Raw genomic sequence first — 18,961 nt, 5'->3', positions numbered from 1 at the left:
GAACGCACCTGGCTCCCACGTGACCACGCCTTCCAGGCGCGCGTGCGCCGCACGCGGAGCGGCGCTCCAGCGGCAGGGGAGCCAGACAACCGCGAGGGAGCCAATCAACATGGCCGCCCGGCCGACTTCCGGCCCCCCTGCGTGACGTCATGCGCCTGGCGTCGAGGCCGCTCGCCATAGGTCCTGGCAGGAGAGCGGCGCCGGCAGCCCGGGCCACGTGCAGCGCGCGCGCCGCAGACGTGCGGCCGCAGGGCCACGTGGCGCCGTGGTTGGGCTCCCGGCCCCCGCCAGGGGGCGTGTCGCGCAGGGGTGGGCGTGACCCTGGGCCGGGCCCCGCCCCTGGGCGAGAGGTCCCTGGGCCGGGTCCTGGCTTGTGGCAGCCAGCGGGGCTTCCGGAGCCGCACACGGAGGGGGGCCCGAATCCGCTGCAGTGCGCTGACACCAGTCTGCCCCGCCCCGCGCCAGGCTGCCTCCCCTCCATGCTGCCCGCGGCCTCCCATTCGCCCCCCGGGCCGCCAGGGGGCGCTGCAGGATAACGTCGCGAGCACGGGCAGGCCCCGCGCCGGAAGCGGAAGTGACGCGGACGATGTTTGGCTGCGGGTTCGGCGGGGAGCCCGCTTCCGGATTAGCGTCCGGAGCGGCAGGGGAGAGCGGGGCTGCTCTCTGGGCGCCCCCCCCGGCATGGAGGGCTCCAAGTCCTCGGCCTGCACCATGCAGGTGAGCTTCGTGTGCCAGCGCTGCAGCCAGCCCCTCAAGCTGGACACCTCCTTCAAGATCCTCGACCGGGTCACCATCCAGGAGCTGACAGGTGGGGGCTGCGCTGCCCGAGCGCTGGGCGGGGGGAGGGGGGGCTGCGCTGCCCGAGCGCTGGGCGGGGGGAGGGGGGGGGGCTGCGCTGCCCGAGCGCTGGGCGGGGGGAGGGGGGGGGCTGCGCTGCCCGAGCGCTGGGCGGGGGGAGGGGGGGGGGCTGCGCTGCCCGAGCGCTGGGCGTGGAGTGGGGGGGGGGGGGGCTGCGCTGCCCGAGCGCTGGGCGTGGAGTGGGGGGGGGGGGGGGGCTGCCCGAGCGCTGGGCGTGGAGTGGGGGGGGGTGGGGGCTGGGCTGCCCGAGCGCTGGGCGTGGAGGGGCGGGGGGGGGGGCTGGGGGAGGAGGGGGTGGGGGCTGGGCTGCCCGAGCGCTGGGCGTGGAGGGGTGGGGGGGGGTGGGGGCTGGGCTGCCCGAGCGCTGGGCGTGGAGGGGGGGGTGGGGGCTGCGCTGCCCGAGCGCTGGGCGTGGAGGGGAGGGGGGGGGGGGGGCTGGGCTGCCCGAGCGCTGGGCGTGGAGGGGAGGGGCGGGGGGGCGGGGGGAGGGGTGGGGGCTGCGCTGCCCGAGCGCTGGGCGTGGAGTGGGGGGGGGGGGGGGGCTGGGGGCTGCCCGAGCGCTGGGCGTGGAGTGGGGGGGGGCGGGGGCTGGGCTGCCCGGGGGCTGGGCGTGGAGTGGGGGGGGGGGGGGCTGCGCTGCCCGAGCGCTGGGCGGGGGGGGGGGGGGGGCGTGGAGTGGGGTGGGGGGGCGGGGGGGGGGGGCTGCGCTGCCCGAGCGCTGGGCGTGGAGTGGGCGGGGGGGGGGGCTGGGCTGCCCGAGCGCTGGGCGTGGAGTGGGCGGGGGGTGGGGGCTGGGCTGCCCGAGCGCTGGGCGTGGAGTGGGCGGGGGGTGGGGGCTGCGCTGCCCGAGCGCTGGGCGTGGAGTGGGACTGGGTGTGTTTGGGGAGGCAGCATGGGAGTTACAAGAAGTGATGTCTGGAATTTCAGAAGGGAAGAGGTTAACACCCAAAATATCTGGGATAGCCACAAGTGGGACATGATGATGCCGCTCTGTTCATTCAGACACTAGCAGCTCTGCTAAATAGTTGATCCTGCACAATTTCTTCTGTTGTTCTTTGTTCAGCTCCCTTACTTACCACAGCTCCAGCAAAACCAGGGGACATTCATGAAGAAGAGGCCAACTTAACAGAGGTAAAAGGATTGGGTTGAATATAAGAACGGCCGTACTGGGTCAGACCAAAGGTCCTTCAAGCCCAGTAGCCTGTCTACTGACAGTGGCCAGCACCAAGTGCCCCAGAGAGGGTGGACCGAAGACAATGATCAAGCGATTTGTCTCCTGCCATCTCTCTCCAGCCTCTGACAAACAGAGGCCAGGGACACCATTTTATACCCTGGCTAATAGCCTTTTATGGACCTAACCTCCATGAAATTATCTAGCTTCTCTTTAAACTCTATTATAGTCCTAGCCTTCACAGCCTCCTCTGGCAAGGAGTTCCACAGGTTGACTACACGCTGTGTGAAGAAGAACTTTCTTATATTAGTTTTAAACCTGCTACCCATTAATTTCATTTGGTGTCCTCTAGTTCTTCTATTTAGGGAACTAATAAATAACTTTTCTTTATCGGCCCTCTCCACACCACTCATGATTTTATAGACCTCTATCATATCCCCCCTCAGTCTCCTCTTTTCTAAACTGAAAAGTCCCAGTCGCTTTAACCTATCTCTTTGTTCCTTTAGCTAAGGCCCTATCATTAGGCTAGTTTGTCTCTTAGAGGCTAAAGGTTAGCCTGAGCTTTAGATGAGTTTGTCCTGTAAGGATGATAATCTTTCCTTTGAAAGAGAACCCCCCCCCCCCAAAATATTATTCAGCTCTTTATGTCATGAGTGGCATTTGATTGGTTGATGGTGTATTGCCTTAATTTTTAGGAAGCCTTCACAGAAAACCGCCAGGATGGTGTATCCAGGAGATTCATTCCTCCAGCCAGGTATCACTTGGGGTTTGTTCCACAAAACCGATGTGTTTGCAGAGGCAAAACCTAAACCTCCTCACCATAGGCAGGGAGACCAAAGCACTTCAGCCCTGGGTGGTGGGCCCATAACCTGACCTCCAACCACATAGGGCTTGAAGCATAGGACAGTGGGATTCAGGCATCAGCTTTTGGTCCCAGGCCCCAACAAATCTAATGCTAGTCTTTGACACTCCATTAAAAGAGGGTTGCAACCCACTTTAGGGTTCAGACCTACAGTTTGAGAACCATTGGTATAGATACATGAACCTTTGTTCCAGAATTCAAGGGAAAGGACTGCATGAGACATCAGAATTAAAGGCGCAGTGGAGGGGATCTCTGTGAGGAAGCTTTGGGACTAAGTGTCCCACAGTGAGAGAAATTCAGTGATGTTCTGACATTCTTCATCAGTTCACATTAAAATCCTTTTCTCTTCAAGAATGATGTCAACAGAAAGTGCCAACAGTTTTACTCTGATTGGAGAGGCTTCTGATGGGGGCACCATGGAAAATCTCAGCAGAAGACTGAAGGCAAGTCATGAGACGACAGACTAGATGTACTCTTGAACTATCTGATGACGTGGGTTTTATCCAATAAACCATGATATATTTGTTAATCTCTAAGGTGCCACAGGACTGTTCATTCTTGAATGTACTGTAAGTTCTTTGGGGCACTTTGTGATTTGGAGTTGTAATTCGTATTTCTGGCCTTGCATAGAATGAAGGTAAACTATCTTACAGGCTGTTCACTTTATCAAATTTGAGCTGTGAAAAATGACAAATCATTGTTCTCTTAGGGGCAGAGTCTGAAGACTCATTGAAAACTTGGTTTTCATTTAATATTAAGAAGAACCTGGAGCTGATTTTAAATTTTCTATACTGAGAGTGAACTCTTTCTTTAGGTTACTGGTGACCTTTTTGACATTATGTCAGGACAGACAGATGTGGACCATCCTCTGTGTGAGGAATGCACAGATACCCTTCTTGACCAGTTAGACACACAACTCAATATCACCGAGAACGAATGCCAGAACTACAAGTAAGTGATTTATTATGGAACCGGTGGAGCACTCCATTATCACTTCCAGAAGTCTTAGTCCGAAGAGCAGGGAAAGACTATAGATTTGATCACTTTAATCAGTGAGGTAAAGAAGCCCCTCCAAATTTCATCTTTTGAAAATTGCCTTAAGCATCTTTTTGTAACCACCTGCTGTGTCCTGTAGACGATGTTTGGAGATCTTGGAACAAATGAATGAAGATGATAAGGAGAAACTGCAAATGGAGCTGAAAGAACTTGCTTTGGAAGAGGAGAGACTGATTCAAGAGCTGGAGGAAGTAGAGAAGAACCGCAAGATGGTAGCAGAAAACTTTGAGAAAATCAGGGCAGAAGCAGAGAGACTGGATCAGGAGGAAGCACAGTGAGTCTTAGCCAAACTCTATTACATGGCAGGAGAGACACCCACTTGTTCATATTTGTATCAGACTGGCTTGTGGGCAAACATGTACTGTACTTCTAGTGAGGTACAAATGGCTTCCTCTGTTACAAAACTGGGAATCTGGGACCTTCAGTTAGATGGACTTAGGTTTGAATGAGCTACAGAGCCTGAGCTCTCCTCCCGTCATAGAGAGTCTGTCTGGGGTGGTGGTGCATATAGGAGTTGGTCTCTTGCTGCCTTGTGTTGCTGAGGTTTTTTTTATTGTTGCTGTTTGAAGGTATCAGAAGGAGTACAGCGAATTCAAGAGGCAACAACTCGAGCTGGATGATGAACTGAAAAGTGTTGATAACCAGATGCGCTATGCCCAGGTCCAGTTGGATAAACTGAAGAAAACTAATGTGTTCAATGCAACTTTCCATATCTGGTAATGCTCTGGGCTGGAGGGACAGAGCTGCTGAAGCATCAGTTTTCAGAAGTCTATATTACAGCATCATTTCCAAGATTTTTGGCAACTTAGGCGCTAGGCTGGGCTGAACGGTACCTCTTAGCTGAGAGCAGGCAATCTGATCTCCTTGTAGTGACAGCTGTAAGGAAACATGCTCTTCCCAGCCTGCATGAGGAGAATTGCAAACGCAAGAGCAGCTGGCAGGTGCTATCTCTAGGCTGTCAAACCGGGGACAACATGGGGCCCAGTGCTGAGCTTAACCGAACTGCTCTGCTTGAGCTTTTGCACTTGGTGTTTTACACAGATAATGTAAGTTGCTCCATTGTCTTTTGAAGGATCTCAAAGACCTGATGGCTTGCAGAGTTATTATAGCAATGGGGGTGAGGACCCTGTTGTGCTAGGTGCCATAAAAACAATTCCTGCCCCAAACAGCTTACTTACAACTTTCCTCTTAATACAGGCACAGTGGGCAGTTTGGCACAATTAATAACTTCAGACTTGGCCGCCTCCCCAGCGTCCCAGTAGAATGGAATGAGATCAATGCAGCTTGGGGGCAGACTGTACTACTGCTTCATGCCCTTGCTAACAAGATGGGCCTGAAATTTCAAAGGTAAGAGCAATACTTTATACACCTTGTCCTGGCTGTCATACCAGGGCAAAAGGCACTCAGACTTGCCTGCTTTTTCTTTCAGATACCGTCTTGTTCCCTATGGAAACCATTCATATTTAGAGTCTCTCACAGACAAATCAAAGGTAAGAAAATCCAAGAGTAATCTGTCTGGAATGCTAAAATCCTTCTTATTCATGCTAATAGGAGTGAGCAGAAAATCTAAATCTTGCCATTCACATTTAGATCGTATTACAGGCCTTAATACAATTACTGCTGTAACCACCTTACCTCTAATTGTGTTGTGTTCTCCCCTAGGAGGTGGGAGGAGGCAGGGAAACAGGAAGTGCCCTACTTTATTTAAAAGCCATTGTTTTGTTCAGTTGAGATGCATCAGTAGGCTCAAGAGTCTGTCCAGATGGTGAATGGTGGCTGGGATAAGTAGTTTAAGGACTGGAATGCAGTGAGGCTTTGCTCTTGAGGGCAGAGAATCCCTCGGGCCGTCTCATATGCTGTGGGGAGAGTTTCTAAAATAGTTCTAAGCGGCCGAGAGTCCAACTTCTCTCTTTCAGGAGTTGCCCTTGTATTGTTCTGGAGGTTTAAGGTTCTTTTGGGACAATAAATTTGATCACGCAATGGTGGCGTTCCTGGACTGCGTGCAGCAATTCAAAGAGGAGGTGGAGAAAGGCGAAACTCGTTTTTGTTTGCCTTACAGGTAAATGTCACTATCTGAATTACTTCTATAACACATTGCATATTAGTCCCTGCATCCTGGCCCATAGCATTCTTTGTTATTCCAGGCCTCTTATTTTTAGCCAACTGCCAAATCTTTTTGGTTTTGTACTTGAAGAGCAGAGAAATATTTCCCAAGCTCTGTCCCTGTTGACCTAAATGGGAGATGAAAGGCCATTGCATAACTTTAAAAAAGCTGTTTTGTTTTTTTACCTTTTGGTGAAATAGGGGATCAGACTATGTCTTAAGCAAGATGTGGAATGTTCATGTAAAATTCATAACTGAGATTAAAGGCTCTGAAAATACAGTACTTCATATGTCTAACCCAGCAACTGGAAATAGCTACTTCAAATTCAGTGGAATTAAACTAGTTTAAATGAGGTGACAGATCACACAGCATTAGTATATTATAAGAGATGGTAATGTGAATGTGGTGTTAACCCTCTGTTTATGTGGTACAGAATGGATGTGGAGAAAGGCAAGATCGAAGATACAGGTGGCAGTGGTGGCTCTTACTCTATTAAAACACAATTTAACTCTGAGGAGCAATGGACAAAAGCACTCAAATTCATGTTAACTAATCTGAAATGGGGTCTTGCCTGGGTTTCATCCCAATTTTATAACAAATGACTGTGTGCATGTGTGTATAAAGAACTTGTCCTGAGGGCTAACGACTATCTGCTTTATTTTTTTTTTGAGAATGTCAAAAATTGTCACTTAATGTTAATCAATACAACATGTTTACAATACCAAAAAACAAGACACTTTAAAATTTCATTTTACATGTAGTACAGAGAAAAGCAATATGTAAAATTGTACTGTTGAACAGAATATAATTCAGCTCTCTATGAAATAGCTAGTTAGCAAGTATCTGAGTTTTATAACCTGTTGTAAACTTGCTGTACAGCACCAGTGGATATCTGATGTAATCTCTTTGCAACTTAAGAGTACACCATTAGAAAAATGAAATATTAGTGACACAGTGAGAACTGTGTTGTATGCAAAGCCTCTGGAAGCTTTGTCTGTTCATCCTAAAGGGTGACTAATGCTTGAAACTTAGTATCTTCTCTTTAAATCAGAACTGATGAGCACTTAACTTGGTGCCATTGAACTTTATGGGGTTTGATATTGTTTAAAACATTGCCATCTATTTAACTATTTGCAACAAATATTTCTTGCAGTCTGTTCCTGCACAAAGGTGCACTGAATAACACTAATAAAATACTTTGTATTCTGGACAAATTGACTGCTTCCATTCTGCATACACTTTAACCTGTGCACTGAGATGTAGATCTTGAATAATTTTCCATCCAAGTGACATTTAAATCCAGCTTTAAAGCAGGTGGTGCTTGACTTGACTTGCATTTCCCTCCCCTGTTAACACTAGCATAATACCTAACTGTCTGTCTTTTGGCCTCGGGGGTAATTAGATCTGGGGACAGAAAAAAAGGAATATAGGAAGGAACAATGTTGATATTGTAAACTAATCAAGAAAGTCACTGCTTCTGCACAACAGCAACTGTGCAAGATCAAAGCTTGGGCTGGATTATAGCACTTGTACACTGTAGAACAGTTTGCCGATTTGTCATTTCTATAACTAATTTTCTGAAAGCAAAATACCATGCTCCCCATGTCACTACTTCAGACTGAGTATAGGGGATGGTTTGTAAAGGCATATTTTAGCAATTTAAATATCCTATACAGCTGCTACACAGCAATTGTACAAAGTTCATCCTACATATTATAAATCAAAACCAGCTGCATCTGTTACAAAAGGTTCATGGATCAAACAGCATCAGGCTGGCTTTGAAGATCCTGATACCTGGGAAAGGTTGCAATGGAAAATACAAGTTTATTTTGTAGGAGGGTCAATATAGTTCTCTGAAGCTCTAGTTCCTTTGTTCTTCCTTGAAGCAGTAGTGCCAATACTATGTTTCAGTATTGCATATGAAAACTCTAAAATGCTTTCTGTGGTAATGCCAGTGATGCAGTTTAAATGTTCCACAACCTTTAAAAAAAATCTCTTTAAGATGTTTCCTTATTTTGGGCAACAGTGTAGTAGTTCTAGATCTTAAATCTTTGACTATTTGTAAATGAAAACAGAACCAGATTATAGTCTACCCTGTGGCTGGCTGGCTGTGCTACCTAGCTGCTACAGGTATATAAATGTAAAAAAATCACTAGCTCTCTGCAATTAGCCAGTTGAGGATCCTATTAATGGAGGACTTCTCCCTTATGATTTTTTAATACTTAACTGCTTCTGCTGTGAGAGGATAATTTGAAATATTGTAAAATGAAAGCTGGCTGTTTAGGGAGAAATTGGCACCTTGTGGGATCATCTCCCCCCTTTCTGTCAATGGAAGCCTTTGGATATAACATGTTGTAGGAGTAGGAGAGCTTTTCAGAATAGGTTTGCATAGTAACGACACATTAAATTCCCAATCTTCCCCCTACATTGTCCAGCAGTACTAACACATTAGAATCATAGAACACTAGAACTGAAAGAGACCATGAGTGGTCATCAAGTCCAGTCCCTTGCAGTCATGGCAGGACCCAGTACCAGCTAGACCATCCCTGACAGATGTTTGTCTAACCTGTTCTTAAAAATCTCCAGTGATGGAGATTCCAAAACTTCCCTAGGTAATCTACTCCCATGCTTAACCACCCTAACATGAAGATTTTCTTACTGTCCAACCTAAACCTCCCATCCTGCAATTTAAGCCCATTGATTTTTCTTTTTAATTAAAAGCAGTGGGCTTAAATTGTAGTATGACAGGTTTTGTATTAAAAGGACTCCACCTTTCGTATACTCAGTGCAACACACCTGTCCTCATGTACTGTGTAAACAGCAAAAGATGCAAAACTTTAGTTCATATAACCCTAAGAACAGTACTGTGTATTTCCTGTATAGTAGTACCTGATTCCAATATTCAGGATGTAGTATGAAAGCGCTTGTGCTGATTACTCCAACTGCCAAAAGCATGAAATCTTCCTTTACGGACAAAAATTTTGCTCTGTATAATTAAAACAGTAGTAATATCTGCTGTAAAATGAAGCTGTTCAACAGCAAAGTATTGTAGTATTGATACTTTGTATTTTGAGGAAAACAATTTTAGTAGCATTTTAACATAAATGCATACAAATTAACACCTTTAAAAGCTACTTCAGGCTGACATTATGTTCAGCTTAAAGTCCAATCTCCCACTCATTTCATTATACTTTTCACGACTGTTTCACTATACTTTCTTAAAAATAAGAGTTCTTCCCTGTCTGCCTCTTCTACAGCAACAATGTTGAAACATTTTGATTTTTACAAGCATATGGAAAAATTGAGAACATGAACTGTAATATGCAAGAAAAACTGGAATTAGTTTTTAGGAGTATGCTAATAACTTGTTATACTTGGGGCACGTCTGTGTACTTTGTCTTCAAAGTGCTTTTTGAAAACACTGAGCAATACCACCTCCCCACCCAAGAAACTAGTTAATATCACTGTGCTGCAGATGAAGAAAGATGCAATGCACCCAGGATGACAGACAATCACTGTCAAGAGGTGGGGATCAACACTTGAAAAATTAAGTTAATTGTACTTAGAACCAGTTATCCCCAAATACCACCTACTATGGAAAGAAAGCCATGTATGGGGACTTTGGACACTTCATGGAATTAGCAACTTCAATCTGGAATCCTCAGTCCCAGGTTCTTAGTTCACAAAGAATAGTCTTTTGAACTGTGTTGCAAATAACTGACTCCTGTTTTCTCAACAAATGGTCTGGGAGCACTTTATAGACTAACAAAACATGTAGATGGTAAAAAAAAAAAAAGGAGGAAAAAAAAGAAGGGGAGGAGACAGGGACCAGAGGGTATAGAAAATCAGGAAGGTAGAGGGAATCAGTAAGTATCTGAAGATTAGGTAGTTGGATAGTACTAGCCAAATACACAGAGAAGCATTGGAATTAGAGCTCATCCGCAAATTCAATTCTCATGCTAATGGACTCAATTGTGATGAAGGATGGTTGGGACACTATCAACCTAATATTCAATGAAGGTGCAAACAGCTCTTTTGTAGATTCCTCTAGCAGGAAGGATACTATAAATAGACTTTGATTCTTATCTGCTTCGTTTTAACTACCCAATCTTCAGATATTTACTGATTCTCCCTTCCTTCCTGATTTTTCTATACCCTCTGTTCCCTGTCTCCCACCCCTCTTTATTTCCTTCCTCTCTCCCCCTCCCCCTTTCTCTCCTATTTATTTTGGGTCTGCACATCCTAAACTCAAAACTCTGGTCATCTGAAGAAGTGGGCTGTGCCCACGAAAGCTAATGATACCAGCTATGTGTTTTGTTAGTCTATAAAGTGCTACCAGACCATTTGTTGTTTTTTGCTGTACAGACTAACTCGGCTATCCCCTGAAGCTTCCTGTTTGCTCAGTTCACTATGCACTCTAAGCTGTATCTGCTGCATCATAATGTGTCAGACCACAATGAAACTGCATCAGATGGATGGTAAAGGCACAGGAACTTGGGACCCTCAAGCTTTTTCCCTTCCCTCTGAGCACAAAATCAATATTAATTCAAACGTGTTCTTGGGCATAGGTGGTACTTACATCTGGAGTTCACTTGGTGTTGAATTCTCAATAGAAGTCTTCAGTAAAGTATCATAGATGATATTCCGCATGAGATAAGTTAAATCCAGTAGGTGCACGCATATCTTATGCAACTGTTTCATAGGAAGTAAGCAGCCATTATATCCTAAAGTGGAGATTATACATCAAAGAATATTTTATGATACATAAAACTAGATTATGAAAAATATTAGCCATTATGACCAAGGCAGTTGTATACTGAAGTTGTTTATGGCAAAGATTTTCAGTAGTGACCATGGCAAGGTGAGGCACCCAAAACCTGAATCTCCATAAAAGGGTCTGTCTTTGCTCAGCAATTTCTATCAGACCCCTTTAAGGGATCTCAAGTTGGATCGCCTCCTCCCCTATTCCCAATTCACTTTGGAAAAATTGTGGCCTAGAGTTACTTTAAAAAAATGATTAATCTTATAACATCTTGCCAAACAGGCAAAAGTCCAGTTACCCATTATCTTCTTGGATGCTAACTGTGGACTCCTCATTCTATGATGTATATAAAGCTTGCGTCTGTCGATCAATGGGAGAGGGGGCCCAGGATTCACCCTAGGAAACATCACAGAGTAGGGAAAACACTTTGATGCTTTGGGCTTTCCATTAATAATAACCATATTGGTGAGTTTCTCTTTGTCACTTCATACTTGATTTTTTTACCTCTAAAATGAATGCTTAATCTAAGGTTGTTTAAGAATCTAACTAACTCCACTTAGCCTTTATTAATATCAAGTTTCTTCTTATTAATACTCTTACCTAACACCTCCAGAAGCAACTCAACATAGGCCAATGGAGTTGGCACATTGATCTGAAAGCACAGAGCCTTCAGAATGGCAAGTTCTGACTCCACTAAGTCCTGTTTGGTGTATGAATAGTCTATGGACTGCAGAAATTTCAGAACTGTGTTATTGTTAATTATCTGGGGGAGGAAAAAAAGTCATTATTTTTAAAACTGCTGCTATAAGAGGTACTTTCCCAAGACACCAGACACCTGTATAATATGCTTTTAACAGTCTGAGTTGAGGACTAACCAAATTATTTTGTTTAACTTGCCTTCTAAACTAAAAATGGAAAATGCAAGCTGAAGCCATTACCCTTTGCTAGGTAGCAGCACATATTATTGTTTTGCAGGGCTGGGCCCTACTGGAGCTGAAATTGGGGATGCTGAGTTTGGGTATTTTATCAGTATAAAATGTTTTCTTAACTTCTGTTCCAGGACACGTGTATATGGTGTTATCACAGATGCCAGACAGGCAAAGCCTCCCGCTCAAATCTCAGACATAACACCATTGCCCACTTCCCAGGAACCATCTTTACCCCAAGGATCAGGGCCATCCTTAGGCATACGCGGAGTACGCAGTCACATAGGGCACCATGCTTTCTGGGGCACCACTCTGCCAACCTGGGATGGAGGGGAAGCATACGCGTGTGCTCTGCACCGGAGCCAGTAGGGGTGCTGCCAGCACTTACGGCCCTGTGAGAAGACCCCACCGGGCTGAGGGACTCCAGCAAGGAGGCCAGCAAGCTGACCCTGGCTGGAGAAGGGAAGCTGTCAGCCTGGGCTGCAGCGTTGGGAGGAGCTGGGGCTGCAACTGGGGTAGGGTCATGCGCGGCTTGGCGTTGCGGCGCCATTTTTTTAAATGGCCAAGCCGTGCCTCGGAAGGAGATGGGCCGAGCGGGGCGTGGGGGAGCAGAACCTCACTAGGGCAGGACCGGCCATGTTGTGATAGGCTGGGGCTGCAAGCGGCCCGGCTCCAGCTCTGGCATGTGGTCTGGAGCCTGGGCTGCAGGGACTTCTGGGGCCCGATCACAGTAGACTCCAGCTCTGCAAATGGAAAGGCAGAAGGTGGGCGAGGGGGAAAATAGAGGGAAGGGGTGGGAGAGGAAGGTGCTTGTGCTGAGGGGGAAGGCACCAAGGGAGGGGTAGAGGAGAGACAATGAAGAAAAGGGCAGGAGGGGAGGTGTCAGTGGGAGAGGGGACAGAGTGATGTTGGGAGAGGAGAGGGGAAAGGCATTGGGGGCTAGAGGGGGGAGGGGGAGGTGCTGGGAGAAGGCTTGAAAGAAGAGGTGTGGGGATAGAGCAAGCTGTGTGTGAGGGCACGGGTGTGAGGGAAATGGGGGCAGAGAGTGGTGAGGGGGTGGGCATCAGGGGAAAAAGAGGGCGGCTGGGGCAGTAAGGGTAGGGAGAGGCACCAGGAGGGTGCAGGGGTAAGGGACGGTGGAAGTGCCAGGGGATTCTGGGGGTGAAGCAGAAGGTGAGACACCTGCAGGGGAGGGACCAGCACCAGAGGAGAGAGGCGGGGCAGGTGTGTAGAGGGAAGTGTTAGGAGAGGAGATGAGGAGGGGTATCTCACATGATCGTGGAGGGGGCAGGTCTCAGGAGGGCTGAGGGCAGTGAGAAGGGCAGGACTCAGGACAGCAGAGGAGGGTGAAGGGTTGGGGGCAGCAAGCACCAGGGGAGCTGATGGAGCAAAGGGAGGAGACATGGCAGCAGAGGGAAAAGGTAGAGGTTTATAAGATATTTATTAATAACTTGGATGCCACAGTGGCACATCCAAACAAGCCATGTGAACTCAGTACTGGTGTACAACACGACACTCATTTTGCTCATAGGAGGAAACTCTTGGAGGGAACACTTCGCCCAGCCTCTCCGCCCCTGAGTTAATGTCATACACACTGGGTTAATGCAATTGCAGGATAGTTGCATGAGGGGGATTTGGTGGGGGCCAATCTAATCCCTATCGGTAGGAGGATGGTAGGAAAAGTCCTTGGGTGGGGGTGTCACGTGACACCTTTTACTTTTGGTCATGTGTCCATGTTGCCCTGAGAGTGTTGCCTCCAGGGGTGTGGCTAATGGGGGTAAAAGTACATTTAAAAAAAAATTTTGGGTGCACACCCTAATGAAATGTGCTGTGCACACCTATGACGGTAAGCAGTGGAGCATGTAACAGCAGGGCTGGGTCCTAGAGAGCCAAATGCACTGCCTGCAGTACAGTCTGAGGGAGAGGATTGGCTGCTGGGGTCTCTGGGAAGGAGAGGGAGTAGGGGGTGGAAGAGCAAGTCAGGCATAAAGGCACCAGTTTAATAATCTTGGGTAGGGCACCATAAATCCTAAGGACAACCCTGCCAAAGATTGACTTGATAGATTAAGGCAGAGAAAAAACTCCCTTGCTTGCAATATTTTCCTCAAAAAGAAAAAAGTCACAATACTAACAACAATATGGCATTTCTTTCAGACTGAATATCAGGGCATCACATGCCAAGAAAATGAATGTGTAAAGCTACATATCAGTATCATGTGGCAACTGCCACCATAACAATGCTGAGTTTTGATTCGGTGGTATTCTCACAACCAAATGGTACAGGTCATGATTACTCTAAATAAAAAAAATGTGGGTTAACTTTTTTTATTGTGAAGGTGCAGTGTACTTTTTTATCAATGCAAGGGATCTAGATCTGCCATGTCCAAATTAGCCTGAATTACCTAGTCACACTTGTCCTTTGAAATGGTACATCCTTTGGTGTGAAGTTTAGATAAGTTCAAAATCTAAATACGTAAAAATATACTATACTGCTAAAATCTGGTGTAAGAAAGTATTAGTTTGCTCACATTGTAATGAAAAGAAAGTTTGCTTGCAAGCTGAATGCAAGACACAAGCCGCAGCACAATTGTATCACATATCTGTGCTTTCAAAGTGCTCCAGGTATTGCCCTCTCCTTGTTCATTGGTTACCCTTGACTCTCGGGTAGAGTTATAAATCTCTTCTACGTGCTTAATCATAAACCTGCAAGAAAAAAAGCCAAACTTTGTTAGGAACAATTAGGAAAAGGATAGCTAACAAGATACTAAATATAAAGACTATAAATCAATGGTACATTCACACCTTGGCTGTGTCTAGACTGGCCAGTTTTTCCAGAAAATCAGCCGCTTTTCCGGAAAAACTTGCCAGCTGTCTACACTGGCCGCTTGAATTTTCACAAAAGCACTGACTTCCTACTGTAAGAAATCAGTGCTTTTTGCAGAAATACTATGCTGCTCCCGTTTGGGCAAAAGTCCCTTTTGCGCAAAACTTATGCGCAAAAGGGCCAGTGTAGACAGCTGAGATTTGTTTTCTGCAAAGTGCTTTTGCAGAAAAGCATCCGTGCCAAGCTAGACGCTTTGTTCTGAAAACGCTTTTAACGGAAAACCTTTCCGTTAAAAGCATTTCCGGAAAATCATGCCAGTCTAGACGTAGCCCTTGAATACTGCATGCAGTTCTGGTGACTTCATCTCAAAGATATATTAGTAATGTAAAAGGAACATTAGCAAAATAATTAGCAGTATGGAACAGCTTCCATATGAGGAAAGAGTAAAAAGAAAAGAAAAGAAACAGTAAGGATGGATAAAATAAAGGTCTATAAAAATCATGAGTGATGTGGAGAAAGTGAATAGGGAAGTGTTATTTACCCCTTCACATCATACAACCAGGAGACATCTGATTAAATTAAAAGAGGCAGCAGGTTCTTCACACAACACAGTCAATCTGTGGAACTTATTGCTAAGGGGTGCTATGAGGGTCAAAAGTATAACTTGGTTCAAAAAATAATTGGCAAGTTCATAGAGGGTAGGTTCATCAATGGCAATTTGCCAAGATGATCAGGGATGCAACATCATTCTCTGGGGATATAGCTACACAGCAGTATTATTACGGAATAACTGATGTTATTCCAAAATAACATAGTCCGTGTCTACACTACAAGCAGTTATTTCGACATAATGTCAAAATAATGTTGAGCTGGAGGACTTCTTACTCCAACTCCTGTAACCTTCATTTTACGAGGAGTAAGAGAAGTCAGAGGAAGAGTGCTTTCTTGGGCTTTCTACGTAATTGACATAGCTCAAGTTGCATAGCTTATTTTGGCTTTAGCCCTGCTGTGTAGAAGTACCCTGGGTGTCCCTAAACATCTGACTGCCAGAAGCTGTGACTGGACAAAAGGGGATGGATCACACAAAACTGTGTTGTTCTGTTCATTCCCTCTCAATCATCTGGCACTGATCACTATCAAAAACAGGATATTGGGTAAGATGGACCGTTGAGTGCACCCAGCAGGACCTTCTATGTGTATTCTGAATACTTTACTCTCAATATACATACCAATTATACTTGTAATTAAATAACAGGAAAGACAAAACTGCAGATACAAAGATACTCCATATCTTCTGCCTGAACAGTGGAAAGTACATACAGTATAACTGTATTACAGGTATAAGAGTCCCATGTTGTCTTTGCTTAGGAAGTTACCTTTCAAATATTTCAACTGCTTGATATCGTGCAGATTGGTCCAGGAACCACTTTTCACACAAGAGAAATACAAATTCTGCAAAAAAGTGCAATTAACAATCACAACAGGAATGGGTGGATACACTATCAACAAGTAAAAGTAAGTGAGTGAGGATAAGGAATTAGATATGAATATTGAGTCAAGCCTTTGCAAAGACACCACTAGTGGGAGTTTATACAGAGGGGCTGTGTCTAGACTGGAAAAACTTGTCAGCTGTCTACACTGGCCGCTTGAATTTCCACAAGAACACTGACGATCTCATGTAAGAAATCAGTGCTTCTTGCAGAAATACTATGCTGCTCCCGTTCGGGCAAAAGTCCTTTTGCGCAAAAGGGCCAGTGTAGACAACTCAGATTTGTTTTGTGCAAAAAAGCCCCGATCGCGAAAATGGCGATCGGGGCTTTTTTGCGCAAAAGTGCATCTAGATTGGCACGGACGCTTTGCCGCAAAAAGTGCCTTTGTGGAAAAGCGTCTGTGCCAATCTAGATGCTCTTTTCTGCAAATGCTTTTAATGGAAAACTTTTCCATTAAAAGCATTTGCGGAAAATCATGCCAGTCTAGACGTAGCCAGGATGTTACTAATAAAGCAGTATCCTCTAGCTAAGACTAGGAATTAACTAGACCTCATTTGACTTCTGTTATATTTATTACAAGCAACAGACTGTCATCACAGCCAAGACCAAACCACTGCAGGCCCACATAACAGCTACCATGCTAAGGTTTCCTTTAATGTCACTACCTGAATGGACAGGGCATGTTTTTGGGTGTGTGTGTAAAAGAATACCATAACAATATTTTTAGTTGGGGTAAAAAGTGCAGTGGTTCCTGTGTAGCTCTGAATATATCAGCATGAAGTCTTTCATTTACATACTTTGTTATTTAATACAACATTTGCTTTTATGCTTTTTAACATTTGTTTCTACCTTTGCTCAAGTTCAAGTTTTTAATTGACATGTTGGTTGACTCTCAAGAGTTCTCACACTTGTATCAACTGCCATTACCCGTCAGGTTTGTAAATTTACTAATATTTTAGAAATCCATTAATTTTCTTGTACATTACATTGTTGCTGATCACAAAGAAACTTTCCTATTGCTGTATATAACTACACCCAAGTATACAGCAAACACTTGCCTACAGCCAGCTTTGTGTTCATGTAAGAACATTAGTAAGCCCTTGCATTGTGACAAGTGTCAGAGGGATAGCTGTGTTAGTCTGTATCAACAAAAACAACAAGGAGTCTTGTGGTACCTTAAGGACTAACAGATTTATTTGGGCATAAGCTTTTGTGGACTAAGATCCATTTTGTCAAAAGCATGGAGTGAAAATTACAGAATTTCAGAAATTACAGAATCTGTAATTTCCACTCCATGCATCTGGCAAAGTGGGTCTTTGTCCACAAAATCTTATATCAAAATAAATCTGTTAGTCTTTAAATTTCCAACAGGACTCGATTTTTAGTAATCCTTTTACTTCTGGGAGCTCTGAAGTTCAAAAATAAACCACTGCACACAGAAAACAGCTTGATGTGCCTGCAGTCTGGCAGCAGAGGCTCATCATAATTAACTTGTATTTTATTTTTACCTCTAGTTTTGCACCTTCTGCTCCTTCTCTATAAAATGCTGTCAAGGTATTTTCATAATCTGTAAAACACCTTATATAACTTGGCCCTTTGCACCAAATGATTCTGAAACTCCTGTTTTAGGTTAAAACACAGTGAGACTCAATCCTGTGTACTGATTTTCATAATCTCAGATGCACCCCCTAACCCTTTAGAGCAGAGCAGATTTTACACACATCTGCATTGTGGTCTCTACGATATTACAAAATACTCATTGAAGGATAATAAGGATTTGTAAGTGTTCGGTGCACACAAATGCATACACAGTCCATGTGACAGACATACTAACATACACAGGCTGGCAAAGTTCTGCATTTCTCACCCACTATCTTGGTCTCTTTGAAGCATCCTGCCTGATCCGACAGCTTGTTCAGATATTGTTCATTTTCTGTAGCTAAATAGATTAGAGTATCTTCAATGATCTCGGGAGGAACAGCTCCAAAGACTGGCTCAGGGGTGCAAAACCTGGACATTGCCTGGGCCACTGCGCTCATCTTAGCACTTCTGGCCAGCCCTCAAATATAATACAACAACAACAGTATTATTTTTATTACACTGCAGCTGTGCTCACTACCGTAATTATTAAAGAGGGCACCAGCTAGGGCATGGAATAAGATAGCAGTATTTATGCTGTAGACATATTACACTGTCTTATTCTGGATTTGCTACCTGCATGTGATCAGAATCATCCTGGAACCAGTACACACATACAAATCCTCACTTCTCTCAGCACTGCAGAGCTTATCACAGATATAGGCAAGAAACCTGAACATCAGAGAGGTGGTTCCTCAACAGAACTGTTAGGTACACTCCAACCCCCGGGCCACCCACTTTATGGAATACAGGAGGTCCTCAACTTATGAATGCATCGACGTACGACCATCCACACTTAACGACCAGCCTCCCATACAGCCAGTCCCCGACTTACAAACGGCGATCCGCACTTACGAACTGTGCAGTCCCATTTAAATGAATGGGGTCCGACTTACGAACAGATCGAGTTATGACCAAGTGTTTGGTACATAACTCGTTCGGGGACTATCTGTATATGATCGGAGTTTACGAGCGAGGCCACCTGGGGCATCACTGACCAGGCTACCCCACTAACACCAAGGGGAGGTAGGTCCGCAGCAGAGGGCAGAATTGATGGTCTCCAGTGAGGAAGCTGGAGCCTGAGAGCCAGCTGGCACGGCGAACAGCCCACTGTCTGCTGGCACCCTATGCCCGAGCCCACTGGGGTTACACACGGGAGCTGCTATGCCGCAGGGGGGGCATTTCCCAAGAGCGTCCTCAAGCCTCAGGGCCAGCCTCAAGGAGCGAGGCGGGCGGGGAGCCTGCTGGCCCGGGGCGCTCAGCCTGGGCA

The 18,961-nt window shown here is 45.8% G+C and overlaps 2 protein-coding genes across 4 annotated transcripts; one reads left to right on the top strand and one right to left on the bottom strand.

Annotated features, from left to right (window-relative positions):
• The first annotated feature begins 190 nt into the window (after window positions 1-190).
• On the top strand, window positions 191-7,265 carry BECN1 (beclin 1). The gene is made up of 11 exons (XM_075911518.2): window positions 191-808; window positions 1,922-1,989; window positions 2,725-2,783; window positions 3,244-3,334; window positions 3,706-3,842; window positions 4,027-4,221; window positions 4,517-4,663; window positions 5,145-5,294; window positions 5,377-5,437; window positions 5,864-6,006; window positions 6,485-7,265. The coding sequence occupies exons 1-11, from the start codon at window positions 682-684 to the stop codon at window positions 6,651-6,653; spliced, it is 1,347 nt and encodes a 448-aa protein (XP_075767633.1). The 5' UTR covers window positions 191-681; the 3' UTR covers window positions 6,654-7,265.
• Window positions 7,266-7,320: 55 nt separating this feature from the next.
• Window positions 7,321-18,527, bottom strand: CNTD1 (cyclin N-terminal domain containing 1). Of its 3 annotated transcripts, none has more exons than XM_025185962.3 (8): window positions 18,268-18,527; window positions 17,921-18,112; window positions 15,940-16,015; window positions 14,268-14,442; window positions 11,414-11,576; window positions 10,631-10,775; window positions 8,941-9,037; window positions 7,321-7,455 (listed from the first exon to the last, which is right to left on the bottom strand). In XM_025185962.3, the coding sequence occupies exons 2-8, from the start codon at window positions 18,090-18,092 to the stop codon at window positions 7,450-7,452; spliced, it is 834 nt and encodes a 277-aa protein (XP_025041747.1). In that variant the 5' UTR covers window positions 18,093-18,112; window positions 18,268-18,527; the 3' UTR covers window positions 7,321-7,449. The 3 variants fall into 3 exon arrangements, with proteins under 3 accessions (XP_025041747.1, XP_025041746.1, XP_025041741.2); XM_025185961.3 differs by having other exon boundaries at window positions 7,412-7,845; XM_025185956.3 differs by lacking the exon at window positions 7,321-7,455 and having other exon boundaries at window positions 8,285-9,037.
• Window positions 18,528-18,961: the final 434 nt, after the last annotated feature.

This window comes from Pelodiscus sinensis, chromosome 29 (genome assembly GCF_052426305.1).
Source record: "Pelodiscus sinensis isolate ZL-2025 chromosome 29, ASM5242630v1, whole genome shotgun sequence".
Taxonomy (NCBI): domain Eukaryota; kingdom Metazoa; phylum Chordata; order Testudines; family Trionychidae; genus Pelodiscus; species Pelodiscus sinensis.
Note: the sequence above shows the minus strand (reverse complement) of the source record. Positions and strands in the feature narration are given on the sequence as shown.